General features: G+C 40.8%; 2 protein-coding genes across 2 annotated transcripts in view; one reads left to right on the forward strand and one right to left on the reverse strand.

Moving 5' to 3' along the window:
• Positions 1-1348: 1348 nt before the first annotated feature.
• Positions 1349-26120, reverse strand: part of LOC111606168 — a 151034-nt gene continuing 126262 nt past the window's right edge. The window contains exons 4-11 of the mRNA XM_023325964.1: positions 12915-13223; positions 12541-12804; positions 8276-8578; positions 7893-8159; positions 4289-4597; positions 3894-4172; positions 2034-2303; positions 1349-1931 (exon numbers count right to left, since the gene is read on the reverse strand). Coding sequence (XP_023181732.1) covers positions 1807-1931; positions 2034-2303; positions 3894-4172; positions 4289-4597; positions 7893-8159; positions 8276-8578; positions 12541-12804; positions 12915-13223 — 2126 coding nt within the window. The 3' untranslated portion in view covers positions 1349-1806. The remainder of the gene's footprint in view (positions 1932-2033; positions 2304-3893; positions 4173-4288; positions 4598-7892; positions 8160-8275; positions 8579-12540; positions 12805-12914; positions 13224-26120) is intronic.
• LOC111606167 lies at positions 16019-22289 on the forward strand. The gene is made up of 2 exons (XM_023325963.1): positions 16019-21934; positions 22157-22289. Exon 1 carries the CDS (start codon positions 16059-16061, stop codon positions 21672-21674), a length of 5616 nt encoding a protein of 1871 aa, XP_023181731.1. The 5' UTR covers positions 16019-16058; the 3' UTR covers positions 21675-21934; positions 22157-22289.

Raw genomic sequence — 26120 nt, forward strand, 5'->3', positions numbered from 1 at the left:
ATCGATTCTGTTAGTGAGTTTTGAGTCCTCAGCTGGGCTGAGAGTCTCAGCAAGACTCACATTCAACTTGTGTTTCTGTCCAACCAGCAGTCCGAGTGTTCGCTAGTTCAGCCAAGTCCGTCACAAATTTGTCAATAAGCCAGGAATCCACAAGCAGGACAGGAGGGCTCTCCTGTGCTCAGTCTTCCTGTCGAGAAAATTTGATCAATTGCATTGAGAGACCGGTTGACCAGATCCATAATTAGTAGTTTTTAACATTTGTTTTTGTGATTTGTTTGACGGTTCAGGTTAAAGCAGGTGAGTTTGGAGGAGGAAGCTGCTTCTGTCCTCTTTTTGAAATGTCATGATGATTTGGACCTTTGTGTGCTAAACTGGTATCTAACAGAACAGGAAATGTAGTTTTCTAAATTTGAATATTTTTTTCTCCTGCAATATAAATATATATAGCGATGCAGTTTCAGTGTGAATCAAATGTTTCTGATTCGGAGGATGTGCAAAGAAAGGCTCCAAAAATATAGAAAAAGACAAAAACAGAGCAAGCAGGGCAGGAGGGAGATGAGGAAAAAAGCATCTGCCTGCACAGAGAGGAAGAGGGGAAAAAAGCTTTGGGCTGTTGAGTCACTTTTATTTAAATGTTAAATTATATCAATAAATAAACTTTACTTACTGTGGTGGTGGATCATAATCTCTAACCTCTGACCTCATCAGCTCGGATATGATGGATCCTCCATGTAGAAACAGTCAGTAAAACAGATCATCCTGCAGCGCGCTCTCTGTTTGGGTCATGAAGATGAACTGAAAGGAGAAGCAGGAAGGTGTTGAGTTTCATTAACCACCGTTGCTAGGAGACGGTTGAGGCCCTGCAGGTGGAAACAATCCAACCAGCCGTTAAAATAAAACCGTTCTCCCCCCAGAACCGACACTCTGGTTTCATTATTATTCAAAATTTCTTTATTATTAATATTTTCACATCATTTTCTATTTTATCCTCACTTTGAAAGCATTAATCTACTTTTTACAACAGCATAATAATAATAATAATCATAACTTTTCTCAGAGTTTATTTCCATCTGTTGTTTTTCTCAGTTTATAATGTTTTATTCACATGTTAAAGAAAATGTTACATTTTGTTAGTTTCATCCAAGACGTTTTATGTTGATTACAAACCAAATCATGCTGCATTTTGTAGGATTTCATTTTCAGTTACACTGTTGGAAAAATGAGACATTTTAATATTTAGTTGGTTTATTGAAGAACAAAATATTTATGCAACAAGAGAAACAATGGAAAAACATCTTCAAACATTTTATTGATACATTTATGAGAAACTGGTAGAATATAAAGAATATATTTAGCTGCGCCCCCTGCTGGGCAGGAGATGAAAACACAGTAAAATCTACACATTTAGATTAAACAGAAATATGTACAAATGTGATGAATAACTAAAGAATATGAAGAACTAATATTGTAAAACTACATGAAGCATATAAATCATAAAAGCTCATAAGTCAGCAACTGATGTATAAAAAATTCATTTTCTACAGAAATAAACATTTTAATGATAAAGTTCTGAGAAAGTTTAGCTGGTAGAATATAAAGAATATATTTAGCTGCGCCCCCTGCTGGGCAGGAGATGAAATCATCATAAAAATAAAAACAGAAATGTCTCCAAACATGAGAATCACCTGAAGAACATGAAGAGCTGATCATTTTGTGAAACTACATCAAAGCTCATGAATCATCTTGACGGGTAAAATGTGAGAATGGCATTAAAACAAAACCACTCTCTGAATGTGAATGAAAGGGTTAAAGCTGCAGAGCTTCACTTTCCTCCATTTTCTTCTTGTAGAACATTATGAATCCAGCTGCTGCTGCTGCAATCACAACACAAACCACCGTCCGTCTGATGAGTTCAGGAACCACCAGATTCTCTGGAACCAAACAAGTTCAGGAGTTTAGCTTAAAGACTCATTTGTAGTTTAGAATATGAGATTTTTACCATCTAATGAACCTTAAATCCTGAATCCTGTTACCTCCAGTCCTCCTCAGATAGAGGTGAGTTATAATCGTCTCCTCACCACCACTGAGCTCACAGCTGTAAACTCCCTCCTGATCTGAGGTCACATCCTGTAAGGTGAGGCTGCCGGACGCTGAAACATTCCTCACATGTTTCCTCCACTCCTCTGAGATGTTGGAGATGTTTCTGTCAGTCTTGGTCAGGATGATCTGATGGTGGTTGAACCTCCAGACCAAACTGGTTCCATAATAATCTGAAGATGTGCAGCAGATTGTAACTTCAGCTCCTGAGAAATCAAAGTTTATGAGTTCAGAACATTTCAGCAACAAGCAGTTCAAAAAGCTTCACATTCTAAAAACTCTAAACAGTAACCAGTGATGAAATAAGCAATAAACATTTTGCCAAATGGCATCAAATTCATCAATAATAACGAAATATACTAATCAATGTTCCAGTTATTATTAATCAAAAGCAACTCTAACCAGCTGGGCTTTTATCCTTGATTTAAAGGAACTCAGTGTTTCGGCTGTTTTGCAGTTTTCTGGACGTTTGTTCCAGATTTGTGTTGCATAGAAGCTGAATGCTGATCTATAGTAACAGAAGCCATGCCTCTAGATCTATAACTCTAGATCTATAACTCTAGATCTATAACTCTAGATCTATAACTCTAGATTGTTCCTCTTTAGGTTTATATATAATAACTTCAGTTTTGTTTCTGTTCAGCTGGAGAAAGTTTTCTCTCATCCACACATTTATCTTTTCTCTGCATCTGTTCAGTGATTGGCTGGGTTCAAAGGTCACCTGATGACATCATAATGTAGATCTGAGTATCATCTGCGTAGTTATGCTAACTAATCTGATTACATGAGCTAATAGGATGTAGATATTAAATAGAAGTGGGCTCAGCTTCAAACTTATTTCCAGACTTTACTGAGACTTTTTGAAGCTTAAATAAAATTCAGAAAAAATGTTCAAACAAAATCTGTTTGTGACGTTATTGTGGTTTTTAACCACATTTTTATATTTCAGTAATAAACTGCTCTCTGCACAAAGACGGGAATCAGTCTGAGGCCAAATCTGAAATAAAGTAATAAAATATTGTTAATTGTTCATGAAAAACTACAAATTACTGTAACAACCATAATAAAACTTCCTGGTTCAGTTATCAGAATCACTTAAAACTTTCTGAGATGGAAGATGGACATTTTAAATATATCAATATATGTAATAAAAGACTATATTTAGAATTAAGCTTCTAAATATGCTCCATCTTTCTGCAAAGCAAACGGACTGAGGAAATATTTCTACAATTATGATACAAATCAGCTGCATTTTATTAAGCAGGTTTGATTCTGTCATTAAATCATATTGAAAGGTTCTAACTTGTTAAATGTGTTTAATATGTTTAATAAGTTATTTCATGAAAATAAATCACAGCAGCTCAATAAAGAAAATCCACTTTTGAAATAAATGCTGAATATTTTCATAATAAATTTGGCTGCAGTTAATAAATATTTTCCTCAATCATCTCTGGTTTCCATCAATATGATGATAAAAACATTTGAGGGACTAAAATCTGCCAGCTGTTTCCATCCAGGACAGGAAACCTTCATCCATGGACCAGATGTTTCATTTTCATAAAACAGGAAATGCATCCAACCAATCAGCTGCCATTCTGCAGACGTTCAGTTTGTGATGCTCTTGATGTAATGCCTCACTATGAAAACTGTCATGGCATAAAGTAGCTTTTTAGTGAAAATTAAAGTTATTTGCATGTTTCATGATGAAGTTTAAAATAAAATTAAAATTAAATATAAAAAGAAACAAAAAAGAACCAAAGATTTTAAATATCAGAACTTTCTGTACATCTGCTGACCTGGTTCAGCTAAAGTTGCTCTCCACCATTTTGTCCCGGTATACTTCAACTGAGTTCTGATGGTGCAGCTGTAGATCCGATCAGAACCGTCTGGAACCGTCAGAGAGCTGCTGATGTCATAAAGCTTCTCCTCAGTCTGATGGACTGTGGTTCTGTTCTGCAGAGTCGTGTTGGATGGAGGCTCAGTGGACCAGGTGAGTTCAGGTTGAGGGTAGATCCCCTCTGAGCTGCAGGTGATCCTGTTTCCATCCTGATGGATTCTGAATGTAGAGACTGGAGCTGCAAGAGAAATATGAAACAAATAAACAATTTTTCAGAAGAAATATCCAAGAACCACAAAATAAAAATACAACTTTTATAATCTTATTTCAATAAATGAAATGAAAATGTCCTACCTTCTACTGGAAGGAAAATATAATGTCTATAATAGACGCCATTTATCTTTGCAGTGCACTCATATCCTCCCTCATCATCAACCTTCACTCCTCTCAGCAGCAGGTCGCTGTTTCCTCTGGAGATCTGATCCTCAAAAAGTGACGCTCTGGATCTGAAGCTCTCAGAGTAGCTGGAGCCACGATGGTCATATGATACAATCACAAACTCTGGATCTACACGTTCCCATCTCATGTCAGTAATCTCGTTCTTGAACTGACATGGTAAAATGCAGTCCTGGTTAATAACACAGGGCATGTTGGTTACAATGTCTGCAATAAGAAATAAAAACAGATGAAAGTTGAGTTGAATGGTGCTGAGTAGGGGTTGAACCAATTAGTCGACTAGTCGACTCTAGGACGTCTCGCGAGTTTTTACATTTCATGTCGACTAGTCGCAGTCATGTGATTGCCGGTGGTGACAGCCTGTGCTGATCTGACAGCACAGTATACGTCACAAGACACAAGAAAAATAAGTTAATACATTAGTTTAAATGATATGTAGATGGATGCATATTTGTGGTTTTACAGTGTTTTTAAAAGGAGATGGAGTTGCAGCTGCAGTCCACTACAAAACACGAGCCGTCTAAAACTCGCCCCCTTCCCGCTAAGGATGTCACTTAGCCGGCTCGCGAGTGTCTTTGTCACGACGATCTAACTAATACATTATGATGTTATGTTGCTGATTAAATAAAGATCTGCGGTAATGACAGCTGTTGATTTAGGTTGAACGGTTTACGATAACTTTAGTCTATAATGTCCAAATGAAGTGAAAATTTATGAACTTAGCGTTATTTATTTTATTTATAGCTGTAGGAGAGGAAGGGGAGGAGGTGGAGGACGTGCCCGATCAGAGCGAGCCGGTGACCGGGAAAAAAGTCACACGTGAAGAAGATTTTTTGCAACTTTTTGGGCCACATTACCAGAGTTACAGGGGATCAGCAGCACACAGCACCACTGCTGCCGAAGAAATCCTTGATTTTTTTTCGCTACCGCAGATCCCCACCATGGCGAACCCGCTGCAGTGGTGGGCCAGCAACCAGGGCAGATTTCCCCGTCTGGCAAACCTCAGCAGAAAATATTTAGCTGTTCCGGCAACCAGCACTCCCAGCGAGAGGATTTTCTCTCTCGCTGGGAATACCATTACGAGGAAGCGGGCAAGCCTTCATCCGGCTCATGTTGATGCCCTTGTTTTCCTACATGTCAACCAAGAAAAAACCCCAACAACTCTTAGCGAAGAGAATACTGACAGCGAGTGAACTTTATTTACCCCCCCCGGCCCCGTGCCACCTCTTTTTATTGTTTTTACATGCCATCTAAAAGATGTGCGTTTCCTTTTTGAATGTTGGTTTCCCAGCAACTTATTATTTATCATAAACTATCCCGATGTTTTGTTGTTTCACTTGTTGCTGTTCTGTGTAAATGCCGTATTTTTCCGTGAAAACGGGTAATAAAGCCTGTACGTTACTCCAAAGCTTTGCGTCTTGCGTTGCTATGACGTCACAACGACTAGTCAACTCGACATCGACTCGACTTTTATCATGTTGACGTTGACTAGAAAATATCTTAAATCGTTCAATCTGCTGAGTCAGCAGAGCTTCCTGCCGCGCATCGGGCGGAGGAGAAGCAGGTGGTTTCGTTGAATTCAGCTGTAACCAAACGGGATCCGTTCATAACAAGTTTGGCTTGTGATGTTCCAAAAGCACCATGTAGTCAGTGTGATCATTTGACTCCTATAGTAACTATCCAGAGATCATCAGCATCAGCCGGTGTTTAGAAAAAAAAAGTCAGACCCGACTTTGTGCAACAAACTTTTCCCCGCTGCTCACGAAGAATCTCCATAATAGACTTAGTAAAAGCAGGAGAAGGGGAGAGTGTGTGTGTGTGTGTGTGTGTGGGGGGGGGGGTCAATATTTGCCGTGAAAATAGCTAATAAAGCCTCCAAGTAGTTGTGAAGGGTTTTTGCGCTTACGTCACTATGACGTCACCGCGACTAGTCGACATCGACTCGACTATACTATACTATAATATGTAGTCGTTCAACCCCTAGTGCTGAGGAGGAAACCCAGATCCCTCTGAAGGATCATAGGAAAACCTGCCTGGAAACAAGATCTCAGCAAATAGTCTCCATGATCCAGATTATGTTCACTGAACCAAAAGTTCTGGTTCTGATAGGAAAACAGGGAGGAATCACTCTGATGTAGAAGGAAAAATATTTGAGAAAAAAACTTTTTTTTTTACATTACCTTTTATAAATACAATGTTAAAATAATATATAATTGTTCCAGTTATTGGAAAATATTTCTTGACATTCCAGCAATGAAGCTATTATTATTATTATTATTATTATTATTATTATTATTATTATTATTATTATTATTATTATTATTATTATTGAGCAGCTTTCTGTTTGCTCCTGCTGGTATTTTGATTATTTATCTTTAGTCATGAGATCCAAACCTCTTTTCCTAATTTCTGCAAATCTATGAAGAAACAAATTATTGCTTAACAGTTAAAACACTGAACTAAATGTAAATCCTGAACCTCAGTTTTGTTCATTTCATTCAATCCTAATAGCTATATAACTGATCTTTAATCCAGAATAACTATCATTTCAGAGTTTCATTTTCCTCAGAGTCTGCAGTGGCAACATGGCCTTTTTCATTTACTAGAATATTTTACTTTGATGTTTTCTGTTTTTGATTTATTTAACTTTGCTGTGTTACTTTGAAGTTATTTGGTTTTCCCTTGTTATTGATTTATTTAAATAATTGTAATTAATGTGGGTTTGTGCTGCATGTTGCTTTGCTGATTAATTTCTGTTGTGTTTATTTGTTTGAGGCTGGAAACGCCCCCTAGTGGCTCACGCTGGTTCCCCACCAGCTGCAGGGTTTTGTCAGCTGCCAACCGCATTTTTTATGAATATATGTTAATAAATAATCATAAACGTTAGAAACCATCAGCTTTTTGAAACCAGGTGGTTTCTGGCAATCACCCTTGAGATTGTTTCTCTTTTTTATTCCTAGTTTAACTGTTTGAGTTTTTGGCTCGTTTCATTTTCTGTAATAATAAAAACACTTGGCTGCCACAGAGATGCTAGCAGTAGCTCAGCTAGCATGTAGCATTTTACAGAAAATGTTTTCTTTCTTTATCTCTGCATCTTCATAGGGATAAAACTTATAATCTTGCTTTTATGTTTATCTTTTTGATTATTTTTGACAAACGTTTCCACAAAGTCAGCCTTAAACTGGATTCTGAACAGATCATTTTCCAGAATGTTAAAGTGTTTAACTACAGAAAACGTTTCACTGTAAACCATCAGTTATAATGTTGGAACAAATACTTTTCATTTACAGGGGAATGTATTTTAAATGAGGTTCCTGTCATTTTTTCATGTTGACGGGTAAAATGGGATTTAGAATGGAATTAAAATAAAATCACTCTCTGAATGTGAATCAAACTTCTGGATGTTTCATGAGGTTTCAAGTAAAAGTCAAATTAAATGGAAGCAAGAAACAAAAATAGCAGCTTATTAAATGATATCAGAACTTTCTATACATCTGCTGACCTAGATCATTTAGATATGCTGTCCTCCAGTTCTTCCTGGTTCTGATGGTGCAGCGGTACATCAAACCTGGATCTTCATCTGGAACCGTCAGAGAGCTGCTGATGTCATAAAGCTTCTCCTCAGTCTTATGGACTGTGGTTCTGTTCTGCAGAGTCGTGTTGGATGAAAACCGATGTTCCCACCAGAGTTCAGGTTGAGGGTAGATCCCCTCTGAGCTGCAGATGATCCTGTTTTCATCCTGATGGATGTTGATTGTAGAGACTGGAGCTGAAAATAACATAATAAAAAATGAACAATTTCACATAAGAAACATCCCACAACAACACAATACAAACTATCAAAATCTAATTTGAATTAAATGTTTTCAAATAAAGATGTCCTACCTTCTACTGCAAGGACAACAGAATGTCTATAATAGATCCCAGTTGTAAATACGTGACACCGATATCTTCCCTCATCATCAACCTTCACTCCTCTCAGCAGCAGGTCGCCGTTTCCTCTGGAGATCTGATCCTCAAACAGTGACGCTCTGGATCTGAAGCTCTCAGAGTATCTGATGTTACCCTGGTCATAACTTACAATCAGAGATTTTTCACGCTCCCATGTCATGTTGGTGACCCGATTCCTGAACCGACATGGTAAAATGCAGTCCTGGTTGAGAACACAGGACATGCTGGTCTCAGACACTGAAATAATAAAAACAGATGAAAGTTGAGTTGAATGGTGCTGAGGAGGAAACCCAGATCCCTCTGAAGGATCATAGAAAAACCTGCCTGGAAACAAGATCTCAGCAAATAGTCTCCATGATCCAGATTATGTTCACTGAACCAAAAGTTCTGGTTCTGATAGGAAAACAGGAAGGCATTGTGTAGCAATGTGGCCTTTTTGAGTTATTTTCATGTTTTTTGCATTTACTGTTTTGGATTTATTCAATTTGGCCGTGATATATTTATTTTGGATTTATTTTGAGTTGCTGAGTTTAATGTGTGCTGATTTCTTTCTGAGGCTGGTGTTGCTGGAGACGTCCCCTTCAGTTCACACAGGTATTCTCCATCAGCTGCAATGGCGTTCAAGCCAGAAATGGGGCAATAAATGGAGCAAATCAGCAGTTGAGTGAGAGGGTCGGGTAGAATCAGAGACGCAGCAGCCAGGAACGATCCGGTCGGCAGGTTAGCAGAGCAGCAGGACTGGAAGAACGTAAAACAGGGTGAGCAACACGCATCCAGTCCGAGGGACGTGGTTCTGGTACCAGTGGATCACACACAGCTGGAGGTCGAGGTCATGAGGATCATCAGCTGGGGAGGATCGAGCGCTGCAGAGAGGACTGTTCCCTTTTTTTAGTCTAGACTCTGTTTCCATCTCTTCCTAAGACTTATATTCACTGTGATGCTTTTACATTTATCCTCTGCATTTTTACTCCTAGTCTAACTAGCTGGTTGCTGCTGTTTTCAATTTTCATCCACTTATTAGCAGCCGGGAGGCCACAATCGCTCTAATGTTAAAGGAGAATAATCTGAGAAAAAAACTGGTTTGTTAACATTTTGATTAAAAATAGATTGTAAAATTACTTTATAATCTTCACAATGATTTATGGAAAAGTTTTCTTGACATTTCAACAATGAAGCTAATATGACTGAGCAGCTTTCTGTTTGCTCCTGCTGGTATTTTAATTATTTATCTGTAGTGATGAGATCCAGACCTTGGAGGTTGTCATGGTTACAGTTGGTGACTCCACACACCAACACATTTTCTCTGAGTTTTCATTTGTATGTCACACCCACTGCAGCATAAATATCTAGGTTTTGTTAATATTCTCATGTAATATTAAAATGTGTTTGTAATCTGATTGCAGAGTGAAAACTAACCCCAGGTCCAAAGCACTAGAGAACGGTGAGCTGAAATTATGAGCCATTTCCCACAGATCTTGTTTCCTGCAGTTGCCCAACTGACTAATGGAAGAATTAGCTACAAAAGTAACCAAGTCAAAGGATGCCATGTTAAGAGGATAATCTATGTAAAAATAAATAAAAAGGTGTGATAGGACAGCCAGAATGAACAAAGGAGGGAGACACACAGACCAATCAGCTCATAGGACCATCAGTTCTGGTCAATCTCCTTCTACCGTACCACACCAGTGACCCGTTTCCATTACAAAATAAAAGAAACAATGTCATGGAAAATGGTACACTTGAACCCACCACAAAACAAAATTAATTCTCACAAGTTACCTCATCAAAAATATCATCCTGGACGAGCCCCCAATTGTTATGACCCAAGGAAGTCTGGGTGTCTGGCTGGGTGGGAGGGGGGCAATGTAACAAATGACCAGCGAATAAAGAGGCAAAACAAAGAGGGTGGAGTTAATGTTTCATTTAAAATAATCCAAGAAGAATCTTGAGTGTGGAGGTGAAAACCCTAAAGAAAAAAGAAGAGTAAATACCAAAACAAAGGGTTTCTAATAAGAGACAATCCTCCAGCAAACTAACTTGGGAGAGACCATGAACTAGAGATGGACGTCTGAAGCCAGGCTTCGATGCTTGTGTCGTCTCGCTGAAAACTATGTGACTGGCAACAAACGACGCCTCGCATCACCTGGGACACGTGACTGCTTCGTTTTGTGTGTCGGTTTTCAAAATAAAAGCACGATAAGTCGGCTGCTTCATGGGTTGTTGTAGGTCATTTGGCTGCGAATCAGAGGAGAATATTTGTCTTCAGTGGCCAAAATAAAAGGAACATTGACCAACATATTTGATGATGGCTCTCATCAAAATGTTTGTTACTGGTTTTCTTAATTGTTGATTATGGTGTTTTATATGACTTTATATTTTTATCATTTTATGATGTAAAGCTCTTTGAACTACATTGTTGCTGAAATCTGCCACACAAATAAACTCGATTGATTATCTGAAATGGAACCAACAAGAGGAAAATCTCTGACATCTGGGAAAACTTTGAAATGATCACTCACAATAAAATTCTTCTTAAATAAAAATAATTAACCCCTTTCTCACCTTCTGGAAATTTCCACTATTATTTGTAGCCTGATCAGCAAAGATATATCAGTCTTACACAGCAGAAACAGATTTAATGCAGGACTAAAATTCTGCATGTAGCAAAATATAAAAGATCAGATCCAATTAGAAATCCAAGAAAAATCAAAAGCCCCAACAAGCACTAAAAACTAAAAGATCAAATGTCTTTATTTTCAAATCAGTCTCTGACATAAAAGAAAACCCAACACAACCACTGATGTTCAACATATACAGGATTAGATTGGCTACAAATCATTTTAATATTAAAACTTATGACAATTAAATATGATTTAATTGATTCTCCTGTTACTAAACATGAGTTTGATGAAAACTTTGTGACAATATTGCATTTACTAATTTTTGGAAGTGTGATCCAACTGAGTGACAAGGCTGTTACAGTTTCACCAGCAGATGTCACTAGTGAGTGATGAATGAAGCTTGGAGTAATGAACCTTTTTACAAAGCAAAGGCTTTTAAAGCTTCATTGCTTCATGAACTTCACATCTTCATAAACAAGGCCCCACTCAGCTACAAGCCTGGAACAAAGGAACACACTTCCATCAACCCACCACAAGCTGCAGCACAGATGCTGCCCAGTTGGCCAAGAGGCCCTGAGATCAGTTCCCACCCAGCTTTATACTCTGATCCTCAAGAGGCCGAGTGGAACCAGCTGTGTCTGCTGAAGCTGCAGGAGCAGCAACCTGGACTGGGGGAACATGCAGGCAGTCACCACTGCATGTAACATCTGGATACTTAAGCTGCTTGTCTAACTTGATCTGTTTTATGTGCAGGTTGGCCTGCTACTGTTTCAGTTTAGGATTATTTCTTTTTGATAGTTAAAGTATTTGGGTTTTGTTTAGGGAAGGAGAGCTGCTATTTCAGCCCTCTGGTTCATTTTAAAGGACCTTTGCTGTCCCTGAGTTCCAAGATGTTTTATTTAGATTGAAGAGACGAGAGGAAGGAGAGATTTTTGTCCTTTGTTGTATTAAGTAGAGATTTTTTATGTTAGTGTTTTTGTTTGGGAGCATTTGGGTGTATTTGGTTATTATTATTATTATTATTATTATTATTATTATTATTATTATTATTATTATTATTATTATTATTATTATTATTATTATTATTATTATTCCCCCAATCAGTCTATTTTATTTAATTGGGTTCATCTACAATGTTCCCAGAGTCGTCTGGTTTTTAATGTTGTCATTTTTGTATAATAAAATAAATTACTACTTTTGCTCAAAGGGTTTTTGTGAACCAAATAAAATGTTTATAATTTTCAAGCAGTTCCTCTGATTCTTATAAACTTTTCTGTGGTGGTTTGGTAAAGAGGCTCTAAGGTTCTCTAAACATAACAAGAGCTGTATCCATGGTTACAGTAGTAAATAAAATCTCTCAATTTGATCAAATATCAAGAAACCTCTGGATGTTTCATTTTTGTAATATTTATGCATTACAGTAATACTTAATGTAATGTAAGCTTTACATTAAATGCTTACATGATATTAATGTAAACATTTAATGTAATGTTTACATTAAAGACAAATTAAATGTAAGCAAGAAACAAAAATACCAGTTTATGAAATGAAATTAGAACTTTGTGTAAATCTGCTGACCTGCTCTAGTTAAAGTTGCTCTCCTCTGGTTCCTCCTGGTTCTGATGGTGCAGCTGTAGATCCGATCAGAACCGTCTGGAACCGTCAGAGAGCTGCTGATGTCATAAAGCTTCTCCTCAGTCTGATGGACTGTGGTTCTGTTCTGCAGAGTCGTGTTGGATGGAGGCTCAGTGGACCAGGTGAGTTCAGGTTGAGGGTAGATCCCCTCTGAGCTGCAGGTGATCCTGTTTCCATCCTGATGGATTCTGATGTCAGAGACTGGAGCTGCAGACAATATGAGAAAATGAAGAATTATTAAGCAGAAGAAGGAACCAAAAAATAAAAACTCTCAAAATATGATTTGAATAAAATGTTTTCAAATAAAGGTGTCCTACCTTCTACTGTAAGGTCACTATAATGTCTATAATAGCTGCCATTTATCTTTGCAGTGCACTCATATTCTCCCTCATCATCAACCTTCACTCCTCTCAGCAGCAGGTCGCCGTTTCCTCTGGAGATCTGATCCTCAAACAGTGACGCTCTGGATCTGAAGCTCTCAGAGTATCTGGAGCCTCGATGGTTATATGATACAATCAGAGACCTTGGATATTGACGTTCCCATTTCATGTTGGTAATCTCGTTCCTGATCCGACATGGTAAAATGCAGTCCTGGTTGAGAACACAGGACATGCTGGTCTCAGACACTGAAATAATAAAAACAGATGAAAGTTGAGTTGAATGGTGCTGAGGAGGAAACCCAGATCCCTCTGAAGGATCATAGAAAAACCTGCCTGGAAACAAGATCTCAGCAAATAGTCTCCATGATCCAGATTATGTTCACTGAACCAAAAGTTCTGGTTCTGATAGGAAAACAGGGAGGAATCACTCTGATGTAGAAGGAGAATCATTTTTTAAAATCTGGTTTATTTATGTTTCTGCTTAACAGTATAATGTAAAAATACTATATAACATTTCCAATAATAATGAAAACATATTTCTTGACATTCCATCAATAAAACTCTTATTGATCAGTTTTCTGTTGCTCCTGCTGGTATTGATTATTTATCTTTAGTGATGAAATCCAAACCTCGGAGGCTCTTTGCCATCACCCTAATCTTTAGAATAGAATAGAATAGAAGTACTTTATTCATCCCAGCAGGGAAATTACTTCTCAGTTATAGCATAGAGACAAGACACAATAACAACTACCACTGAGTAGTAGTTGTAGATAAAATAAAAATAAAATATAAAATATAAAATGCTATAAATTGTAAAAATATGAAATGCTGTTAATATAAAAAGCAACTTAAGAGCAGTCCTTGCAAAGATTCCAAAAAAATGCAGATATGTACAGTACAGACCAAAAGTTTGGACACACCCCCTCACTGATTTCAATGAGAAAGTGTGTCCAAACCTTCGGTCTGTATTGTATATGTAAATATATGTACAACAAGTGTGCCACAGTGCAGTTGTGCAAAATTGGACTGATTAGTGCAGAACAATGATTTAGCTTTTATTGTACAGTGAGATGGCCTGTGGCAGGAAGGATTTCCTGTATCTGTCCCTACGACAGCGGAGCTGGAGCAGTCTATGTGAGAAGGTGCTCCGCTGTCTGTCCACTATGTGGTGGAGAGGCTGCTGTTTATTGTCCATAATAGACAGAACCTTCTTCAGTGTCCTCCTCTCCACCACAGTTTCCAGGGACTCCAGCCTTAGTCCCAGTACAGAGCCAGCTTTCCTGATGATTTTGTCCAGTCTATTAGAGTCGCTGGCTCTGATGCTGCTTCCCCAACACACAGCAGCAAAGAAGATGGCGCCGGCAACAACACTGTGATAAAAGGTCTCCAACATCTTGCTGCACACATTGAAGGATCTCAGCTTCCTTAAAAAATAGAGTCTGCTCATCCCCTTCCTGCACACAGCGTCAGTGTTAGATGCCCAGTCCAGTCTGCTGCCGATTACAACTCCCAGGTATTTGTAATCCTCCACCTCCTCCACCACTTTGACCTTCAGTGGCCGTGAAGGTATCTTCTTCCTTCTGAAGTCAGTCACCATCTCTCTGGTCTTACTAATGTTGAGCCTCAGGTGATTCTGCTCAGACCACTCCACAAAGCTGTCCACCAGTGTCCTGTACTCCCCCTCCCCTCCAGCCCCTATACACCCGACAACCGCTGAGTCATCAGAAAACCTCTGTAGGTGACATGACTTAGAGTTGTACTGGAAATCAGTGGTGTACAGGGTGAAGAGAAAGGGAGAAAGCACAGTTCCCTGTGGAGCTCCTACGTCACTGACCACCACATCAGACAGGACACTGCCCAGACGGACAAACTGTGGCCTGCCTGTCAAGTAGTCAGTAACCCAGGAGATCACTGAGTTGTTGACACCCATCCTCCGCAGCTTCTCACCCAGCAGCAGAGGCTGGATGGTGTTGAAGGCACTGGAGAAATCAAAGAATGCCGGTAGGTGGATTGAACAACTTGGGGCAGTGTGGATGTGTGGGGGGATGGTGGTGGTAGGGGAGTAGCAAGAGGTGAGCTGAACCTGTTGAAAAACTGGTTGAACTGGTTTGCTCTAACCAGGCTCCCAGATGTCTGTATGTCCTTCCCCTTCATCCCAGCGATGTTCTTCATTCCTTTCCACACATCTTTCACACTGTTCTGCTCGAGTTTGAACTCAAGCTTCCTCCTGTAGTTGTCCTTGCATGTCCTCAGTGTCTCTCTGAGTTCACGCTGGACTCTCCTCTGCTCCTCCTTATCTCCTGACCTGAAAGCCATCTTCTTTTTGTTTAGAAGTGCCTTCAGGTCGCTGGTAATCCAGGGTTTGTTGTTGGAGAAGCAGCGCACAGTCCGGGCTGGCATGACAGTGTCCTCACAGAATCTGATGTATTCAGTGATGCAGTCAGACATGTTGTCGATGTCCTCCCCATGAGGCCCACAGAGCATGTGGAAAAGGCTGTGTAACAAACTGCCATGCTGAGCCTTTAAGGGGCGGGGCTTAGAGCAGCTGCAGCATGCAGACGAAGAAAGAGAAAAAAAAGAGTAGAGTGAAAGAGAGTATAGTTTATGTTCGCATTTTGTTTATTTTAACTTGCTGTTTGCCGTTTATTGTTACTCCTTGATGTGTGTGCGTGGAAATACAAGTAAGTGATGTTACATATTAATAATATTGTTTATTTAGCAGAGTATTTTAGTTTTACCCTTAATTAATAGCATGCTCTGTTCACGTGCACACTTGAGAGTTATACACGGTGGATTTTGTTTGTGTCGTGTATTTATGTAGAAATGTGCAGTTATGCAGTATGTGTGATGCTACTTCAGTCAGTTTATTCAGACATTGACGCTGTATTGTTGTTTAATTTCAGGAACCACACACAATTACCTAAATAAACCGCAAGTACGAGTTGAATCACCTGGAGTACGACTCTGCGTTCTTTGGAGTTCTGACCGACTCACCACAGTGTTCTGCATAGTCACACCAGCAAAAACAACCCCTAATTTTCAATGGTCCTTCGAGCCGGAGAGCAGACTACTGTTTAAAAGATGCAGAATTCAGAGTCAAAGGCATTGGACACTCGACCCAAACGACGAATGTCAGTTCCTTCATACCTGTCAGATTATGACCTAAGTGGACCTGGAGCTCATAGTAGATCCCGGACAGCAGCTGCAGGGGAACCATCAGATGAGCAAAGCGGACTAGAGCGTCCAACTGCCAGATCTCCATCACCACCCATTAGCCAGAGCTTCGACATGATGGATTTGAGGGATGATATGGAGCAAGAACGAGAGCTTTGTCAATCTATGGAGCAAGTCACCGGGGAGCAGCAGACCAGCCAAGTTCCAGAGTTTAGTGCTGCTCTCGAAGAGATGCGCCAAGAAAACGCTGAGCTTCGTAAACAGTTTCAGAGCCTGATGGTTGCTTTACAGTCCCAGCCAGCCGCCCATCAGTCTCTGTTCCCACCTCCTCCACCTCAAAGTGTGTACAGCGGTGGTTATGGACCTTACCAACCCCCTACCAATTCTCCAGCATACCAGCAGCTACAATATCCAACATTCAGCTCCCGAAGAAACCTGCCATTAGATTTCACTAATCCTAGAGTTTCCCAAACATCTGGTGGTCTGCCTCATAGCCTATATTACGCAGACACACCACAGCAGAGCGCACCTTCCTATTCACATAGAGATTCTTCATTTGTCCAAGTTCCCAGCTTTAATGAGCCACAGAGAGAGACCACATACAGGGGGCCAAAGCCCACTATCCCCAGATTTACATCACCAGATCCCAGAGAGTTTGCACGCATGAAGATTGCCTTAGAGAATCTATTACCAGGCGATGCTACTGAAAGATACAAATACCAGATCCTCACTGATCATCTCCAGTGTGAAGAAGCTTCACTTGTAGCAGACTCCTACTGCAACTCAAGGCAACCTTACACTGATACAATGTTGGCTCTCACGAAGATGTATGGACAGCCCCACAAGCTTGCAGTGCAACGGATTGCAGAGTTAATGGATGGTCCAAATATACGCTGTGGTGATGTGAAGAGCTTTCGTCTGTTTGCCCTCAACGTGCGGTCACTAGTAGGCATGTTGGAACAACTGGGGCAGAGAGGTCAAATCGAGTTAGTCTGTGGCTCTCATGTTTCAAGACTCTTAAGTAAACTTCCCTATGACCTCAATGCCAGCTTTAAGAGATTTATCCATCCCCTGAGAGTAGCCATTCCTACCCTCATTGACTTTGCTGATTGGCTAGAATATGAGCTGGAAGTTCAGGAAGACAGCATGAAGCCCCCGAGGAGAGAGGAGTCGTTTAACAAGAAGCCTGATACCAAGCGCACTTCCAAACTCTCAAGTAAGACTGCTACTATCCTCCTGGGTACTGAGAAGGTATCTGGATCAAATAGTGTAGCAGCACCACCTACACCTGGATATGTTGTCAACAAGTCAAAGGGAATAGAGAAGTTTACGGCTTACTGTCCCTATTGTGACAACGACAAGCACTTCCTGAACAACTGTTCTAACTTTAAGACCTTGAGCAAAGAACAGAAGGTGACATGGATTAAAACGAATAATAAGTGTTGGCGTTGTGGACGTAATCACCAAGCGGCAAAGTGTACACTTAAAGCTCCCTGCAAAACCTGTGGTAGGAGACATCTGCTAGTGCTGCATGAGGTGAATGAGAGAGCAGAGGAGGAACCAACATCAGTTTCACCTTCAGCAGAAAGTTGCCTTGTTAACTCTGCCAATAAAGTCATGTATGTTGACCGACCAGTTTACAACTGCAAGGTGCTACTGAAGATCAGTAAGGTAGTCCTGAGAAATGGTGACAAGTCCCTTGAGACGTATGCCGTCTTAGACGATGGCTCTGAGCGGACAATCCTGCTTCAGCCTGCTGCCAAACAGTTGGGCCTTAAAGGAAGCAAAGAGGTGTTAGCTCTTCGTACAGTCAGACAAGAAGTGGAGAAGCTCCACGGGGCGGCTGTGTCTTTCACAATTTCCCCAGCAGCCAACCCTGACAAAGTGTACAGCATCCAGAATGCCTTTACAGCCGAGCAACTGAGTTTAGCAGAGCATTCCCATCCAGTTGTCTCACTCCAGGAGAAGTACAAACATTTGTCAGGTTTGCCTCTTCCTCCTTTAAACAGAGTCCGCCCCATGTTGCTGATTGGCGCCGATTACACGCACCTCATAACACCTGTGGAGCCAGTCAGACTGGGATCACCTGGTGGGCCAGCAGCAGTGAAGACTCTCCTCGGTTGGACACTACAGGGACCAGCACAAGCCATGGAATCCATCACGAATGTGAGTCACTGTCTCTTCACGTCTACATCATCACCCACAGAGCTGTTCTCCTGTGTAGAGAAGTTATGGCAGATGGATGTGCTCCCTTACCGCAGTGAGAAGTTAGCAGTTAGGTCACGACAAGATCACGAAGCAGTCGGGCTCCTGCAAAAACAGACTGTGAGAGTCAATGTCAGTGGTGTTGAGCGTTATGCCACACCCCTTCTTCGAATCAAGAACATGCCTCTACTGAACTCCACACCAGAAGCAGTGTTGCCTCTCCTGAGAAGCACAGAGAAGCGCCTAGCCAAGTCGCCAGAACAAGCTGCTGCTTATCAGATGGAGATTGAGAAGCTTGTAGAATCTGGATATGTAGTGAAGTTGGTGGACCATCAGTCTGACACCATTGGTGAAGCTTGGTATATACCCCATCACATGGTTCAACATAATGGGAAGAACCGGGTGGTGTACAACTGTTCATTCCAACATCAAGGTTACAACCTAAATCAACTCCTCTTACCAGGTCCCACTCTCGGCCCTGCCTTGCTAGCGGTGCTCCTACGTTTCAGGGAACATGCTGTGGCCTTCAGCAGCGATATTCGTGGCATGTTCCACCAAGTGAGGCTCCTACCGGCAGATCGACCCCTGCTTCGGTTTCTGTGGCGGGACATGAACCGAGACAAGCCCCCTGATGTCTACGAGTGGCAAGTACTTCCATTTGGAACTACTTGCAGCCCTTGTTGCGCAACGTTCGCGTTGCAGAAACACGTCATAGACCACAGCCAACCAGAAGAAGATGTTCGTGTTGCCATTAACAAGTCCTTCTACGTGGACAACTGCTTACAGAGTCTCACATGTCCAATAGCCGCCAAGACACTCATTAACAAACTGCGCCACCTTCTGGCCGATGGGGGATTCGAGTTGAGGCAGTGGGCCAGTAATAATCCAGATGTTATCTGCCATCTTCCTCCAGACCTCAGGTCATCCAGTTGTGAGCTGTGGCTCAGTCAAGGTCAGTCCGACATCCAAGAGCCAGCCCTTGGGCTACACTGGAACTGTAAGTCTGACACCCTCACTTACAAACACAGACGAATCGATTGCTCAGTGGCTACTATGAGGAACATCTATAGAGTTTTAGCTAGCCAGTATGATCCTCTTGGCTACATAGTGCCTTATACTACCCGAGCCAAAGTTATTGTACGCCACCTGTGGGAGAAGCAGAGGGATTGGGATGACCCACAACTCCCTGAGGAGCTGCTGCAGAAGTGGCATGCATGGGAAGCAGAGCTGGAACAGTTGCACAAGATCACACTGCCTAGGTGCTACACTAGTCACAGATTAGACCAGCCCAACTGTATGAGAGATATCCATGTATTCTGTGATGCCTCTGAACAGGCATATGGATCAGTGGCTTATCTCAGAACAGAGAGTCCAGAAGGAGAAGTCGAGGTTGCCTTCCTTGCAGCTCGATCTCGTGTTGCTCCAAAGAAGCAGCAATCTGTTCCTCGGTTAGAGTTGTGTGCCGCTCTAACAGGTGCTCAGCTCTGCAAAGTCGTCAGCTCTGAGTTAACTCTTCCCATACGCAGCTGTACCTTGTGGTCTGACTCAGCCACAGTCCTAACCTGGTTGGGTTCAGACTCCTGCAGATACAAGGTTTTTGTGGGCACTCGTGTGGCAGAAATACAAGATATGACGGAAGCTTCCACGTGGAGATATGTGCCCTCAAGAGACAACCCAGCAGATGATATTACTCGTGGCCTCACTATCCAAGACATCTGCAAAGGCAGTAGATGGACCGATGGACCTGAATTCCTGAAACTAGCTCCAGGTTACTGGCCTGACCTATCACCTCCACCCCAGAGTAATCCTGAAGGTGAGCTGAAACGACAAGCTGTTTGTCTAACTGTGTCCAGCTCCAGTGTTCCAGATCCACGCCAGCACCAAACTTGGGACAGCTACTTGGAGGCCATCGTACATCACCTTCACGGGGCGGCTGACCCCAACCACCCTATCACTGCTGATTCCTATGCTGCTGCTGAGATGGAAGCTCTACAACGAGCCCAAAGGGAATCATTCTTGGAGGAAATCACCCTGCTAATGGCCGGTAAACCTATTGCCAAATCTAGTTGTCTTCTTTTACTTGCACCTGAGTTTGATGAAAAAACAGGGCTCATCAGAGTAGGAGGCCGTCTACGCCGGAATCCTGACCTGGCTGTAGATGAAGTTCACCCTATTGTTCTGGACCCCAGACACGCTCTGACCCAACTCATCATACAAGATTATGATAGGAAGCTTCAACATCCTGGGCCAGAAAGGGTGTTCGCTGAGATCAGAAGGAGATATTGGGTGCTACGTGGACGTGAAGCAGTACGCCGCCATCAGAGATTCTGCGCTGAGTGCAAGAGGTGGAAAGGTCAACCTAACCCACCCCGGATGGCGGATCTCCCTCCAGCCAGACTGCGTCTATTCAAGCCGGCATTTTATTCCACGGGGGTGGATTGTTTTGGGCCATACACCATCAAGATCCGACGCAGTCATGAGAAAAGGTGGGGAATATTGTTTAAATGTCTAACTACAAGAGCAGTGCACCTTGATTTGATCCCGAGTATGGACACAGATGCTTTCTTAATGGCTCTGAGACGCTTTGTAGCCAGGCGTGGGAAACCCAAGGAGATCCTCTGTGACCAGGGGACAAACTTCAGAGGAGGAGAACGTGAGCTGCAGGAAGCATTTCAAGCTCTTCACCCTGACCTCAAAGAGCAGCTAGCTTGCCAGCAAATCAAGTTCATTTTCAATCCCCCTGGTTCCCCACACTTTGGAGGTTGCTGGGAGCGTGAAATTCGCTCGCTAAAGACTGCTCTTCAAGTCATCATTGGAGCCCAAATCGTCACTGAAGAGGTGCTGCACACCGTTCTGATCGAAATCGAGGGGATGCTTAATTCAAAACCCCTAGGTTACATCTCATCCGAAGTAGCAGATCCTGACCCAGTGACCCCTAACTATCTCATCATGGGACGGCGGGATGCTTCGCTGCCGCAAGTCATCTATGACAGCCCGGAGATTCTTGGGAGGAGAAGATGGAGGCACAGCCAGATTTTAGCCGACCATTTCTGGCAGAACTTTCTGAAGTACTACCTGCCAGGACTCCAAGCCCGCCAGAAGTGGCAGACTGAATCAGCAAATCTACAAGTAGGAGATGTGGTTATGATCGTGGACAACCAGTTTCCGCGAGCCCTCTGGCCTGTGGGTAAAGTCTCTCAAGTTTTTCCTGGACCAGACACCCGGATCAGATCTGCTGAAGTGACTGTAAAGGGACGAACTTACATTCGACCCGTGGCAAGGCTTGTCAGCCTACCTGCCCTGCCTAATGATGATTAATCACCTCCTTTTATTCAGCCTTTTTCTTGATATTCGTATTCACAGGTGAATACAGGGGCGGCTGTGGAAAAGGCTGTGTAACAAACTGCCATGCTGAGCCTTTAAGGGGCGGGGCTTAGAGCAGCTGCAGCATGCAGACGAAGAAAGAGAAAAAAAAGAGTAGAGTGAAAGAGAGTATAGTTTATGTTCGCATTTTGTTTATTTTAACTTGCTGTTTGCCGTTTATTGTTACTCCTTGATGTGTGTGCGTGGAAATACAAGTAAGTGATGTTACATATTAATAATATTGTTTATTTAGCAGAGTATTTTAGTTTTACCCTTAATTAATAGCATGCTCTGTTCACGTGCACACTTGAGAGTTATACACGGTGGATTTTGTTTGTGTCGTGTATTTATGTAGAAATGTGCAGTTATGCAGTATGTGTGATGCTACTTCAGTCAGTTTATTCAGACATTGACGCTGTATTGTTGTTTAATTTCAGGAACCACACACAATTACCTAAATAAACCGCAAGTACGAGTTGAATCACCTGGAGTACGACTCTGCGTTCTTTGGAGTTCTGACCGACTCACCACAGTGTTCTGCATAGTCACACCAGCAAAAACAACCCCTAATTTTCAGAGCACATCCCAGTCTGTCGACCCAAAGCAGTCCTGCAGTGCCTCAGCTGCCTCCTGTGTCCACCTCCTCACCGTCCTGATGCGCACAGGCTGCCTACTCACTAGAGGGACATACTTGGGAGTCATCCTTACCAAGATGTGGTCCGACCTGCCGGGGGGGGGATTGTGGTGCTGTATGCATCTTTGGCATTAGCATACAGGAGATCCAGCATTTTGTTTTCCCTGGTGGGACAGTCAGCATACTGCTGGAAGTTGTGTAGCGCTTTGTTCAATGAGGCATGGTTAAAGTCACCTGTGATGACCATGAAAGAGTCTGGGTGTTGAGTCTGGAGTTTGGCTGCGGTAGAGCTGATGACGTCACAGGCCACCGCTGCATCAGCTGAATGTAAACAGCGATCAAAATGGCGGACGTAAACTCCCTCGGTAAATAACACGGCTGCATTTCCACAGCCAGAAGTTCAATGTCAGGTGTTATGCCCAGAAATGCATGCCTGCCGGAAATTGCATCCCCTGTCGCGGGAGCGCGCATCGCTCTAAACTCTCGCATATTGATGAGAAAACGGACTGAAATATGACCGAAGAGGAAATTTTTGAAGATATTCGTAACATTATCACGTTTCTTAACCATGTAAGACATAAAACGGTGGGTTTTATTTCGCAGATTAATTGAAATAAGTACGGTTTTTATAGCTTTATTCAAACGTTTTTCAGTCAGCGTCTGATGAAAATGTTCTCCGCAGATGGCTTGAAATTCCCCGATTTTTCTTTTGACACAATGGCTTAAAACATTACAAAACAGAAGCCTGTTATGTAGAACATTTTATATCATCCTTTACTGTCTAGTCTATTAATGTAGGGGGGATGATTTTAATTTCTGAGTCTGCCAGTATTTGTATCCCCTGTATATTGTCCTGTTGATATGAAACTTACAGAAGTAGCTCAGAGAACAAGTGTCATTACGTAGAAAAGGTAAAATCCCTCTTAACTCTTTATTTCTCCATTTTAGCAGGGGATGCGTTTTTTGGCTATATGGATTTTGTTCCTGCCGATATCTGCATGCCCTCTCTATTTTCCTCAAACATGATGCTATTGATATGAAATTCATACCAGCAGTTCATAGAACAAGTGTAATTATGTAGAAAACGTTATTTCACTCATAACTCTTTATTTCTCTATTTTAGCAGGGGATGCATTTTTTGGCAGAGCATATTATCAGCCTGCCAATATGTGCATGCCCCCTCTATTTTTCTCAAATACAATCCTATTGATATGAAACGTATACCAGCAGTTCATAGAACATGTGTGATTATGTAGAAAAAGTTATTTCTTTATTATCGCTATTGCAAGGATACTGAAGGAAATAAATCTGACAATGCATCTTTGCTAAATGTAAAGCATGCACAAACAATCTTTATTTTGGTTTAACATAAAAATTAAATCACTTTGTTTTCATTAATTTCAACAAAAGAATATTCATAACAATAGGTTTCCTTAACTCACTTGGAGAGTCCCAAAAAGATGTGAAGAGGTGCTTGGAAGTAACAAGGTGAGAAAAACAAGAACAATTATTGTTTATTATAATAAAAAATGTCATAATTGGATAACTAGAATGTTATTTTAACATTTTATCCTCTCAACAAGGACATTTATGAGAAGCAAAGGGATGAAAGTGTCAATGTGGAAATGTGAAACAGTATAACATGCCATCCAGGAAGATGTGGTTTCATGTGGTGTGTTTGCGCTTAAAGTAAGTGCTGTTTAAATATATATATACAGTATATATATATATATATATATATATATATATATATATATATATATATATATATATATATATATATATATATATATATATATATATATATATCCATGTATATATATGTATATATACATGGATGCACATGGTCCTCCAGAATGGTTCGGTAGTCCTTGGCAGTGACGCGCCCATCTAGCACAAGTATGGAGCCAAGGGAATGCCATGATATGGCAGCCCAAACCATCACTGATCCACCCCCATGCTTCACTCTGGGCGTGCAACAGTCTGGGTGGTACGCTTCTTTGGGGCTTCTCCACACCGTAACTCTCCCGGATGTGGGGAAAACAGTAAAGGTGGACTCATCAGAGAACAATACATGTTTCACATTGTCCACAGCCCAAGATTTGCGTTTCTCGCACCATTGAAACCGACGTTTGGCATTGGCACGAGTGACCAAAGGTTTGGCAATAGCAGCCCGGCCGTGTATATTGACCCTGTGGAGCTCCCGACGGACAGTTTTGGTGGAAACAGGAGAGTTGAGGTGCACATTTAATTCTGCCGTGATTTGGGCAGCCGTGGTTTTATATTTTTATATACAGTATATATATATATATACAGTACAGACCAAAAGTTTGGACACAACTAAACTTTTGGTCTGTACTGTATATACTTGACTATGATTACTTATATTTCTTATGTAATGTAGAACATTGCCTGTTTACAAATCAATTTATATAACCTTTATGTGTACTGTTCTGTCTCTTTCCACATACATGTATATCTATCTATGTCTGAAGATAGATAGAATTATATATCAATATATTGGTATACATGCTTGTTTACGTTTTTGATGTTGTGAAAAAAAGATTAATATGAAAGTGGTTTTCTAATAATCACATTGCCATTAATCTAATGCTATTTTGTAGGAGTAGAACTTTTAAGATGATGAACAGCTTTGGCTTAACAACTTAAACTCTGCATTTCTGCCTGAAATATAATGTAGTTTATGAATTATATTGCTTTATTACATGGTTGATTTATTTTAATGACAATGGAAAGAGTCTGAAATAAGTATAGCAAAAATGTTAAATTATTCATCAATGTCATGACCTCTATATGACAATCTAATACTTTGACAAATATTTTGTCTTTGTAATGAGTCCGCTGTTACTCTTCTTTCTTTTTTCAAAAAAATATATTTGCTTTTAAAGTTTGCAGAGTGCATACTGGAAAACAAGGACCTGAACTTTCCATCAACAGCAGAAGCTGTTAATACCATGCGACTCAACATTTCTTCCACACTTCTCTCAGAATCAGGTGTCTTTTGACATATTTTTTATTCAGTTCCTATGTGGGTGGGATACTATGTTGTGTGTAAAATCATGCACGCACAAAAAAATTGTGTTAGGTCAGCTATTTTATCTAATTAGAAATATTAAAATATTGAACTTTGCAGATGTATGAAGTACAATCATGTCAGTGTTTATGTCAAATTCAATTAGTGAAGAACATTTCAATACACCTGGCCTTGATCTCTAATAAATAAATTACACATAACAGCCCAATAACTGTTGAGGCAAAAAACATAATCAACAAACTTAAAATTGTTCTAGGATACAATTACACTTTTCTTGAGTAGCTTTAATGTAACTTAATAAACAAAAAGGACTTGCAGTTTGTGAAAGTACAAAACTGGAATGAGATGTATTATGTGAACCATTATATTCATTACTGTGTTTTCATAAAATTAACATTTACAAAATGACAAATTTCACAAGATGTACACACATATATATGTAGACATATTAAAATTTTCTGAATGCCATTTTTATACCTTCAGTGACTTAAGTTGGAGAAAATTCTAAAAAAGTAAACACTAAGTGATACTTTCTTTTACCATAAATCCCAGAAATACATTAAATACATGTGTGTTTCAATTCATAAATAGACAGACACCATGTGAGCCTGCCTAATATGCCAATATGATGTACAGTTTCTATTACTTGTATTTGTTTATGAGACCAGACATTATCAAAAAGGGATGATTAGACAACTGAGATCTACACAGA

The sequence above is a fragment of the Xiphophorus maculatus genome, chromosome 21 (genome assembly GCF_002775205.1).
Source record: "Xiphophorus maculatus strain JP 163 A chromosome 21, X_maculatus-5.0-male, whole genome shotgun sequence".
In the NCBI taxonomy this organism is placed as follows: Eukaryota; Metazoa; Chordata; class Actinopteri; order Cyprinodontiformes; family Poeciliidae; genus Xiphophorus; species Xiphophorus maculatus.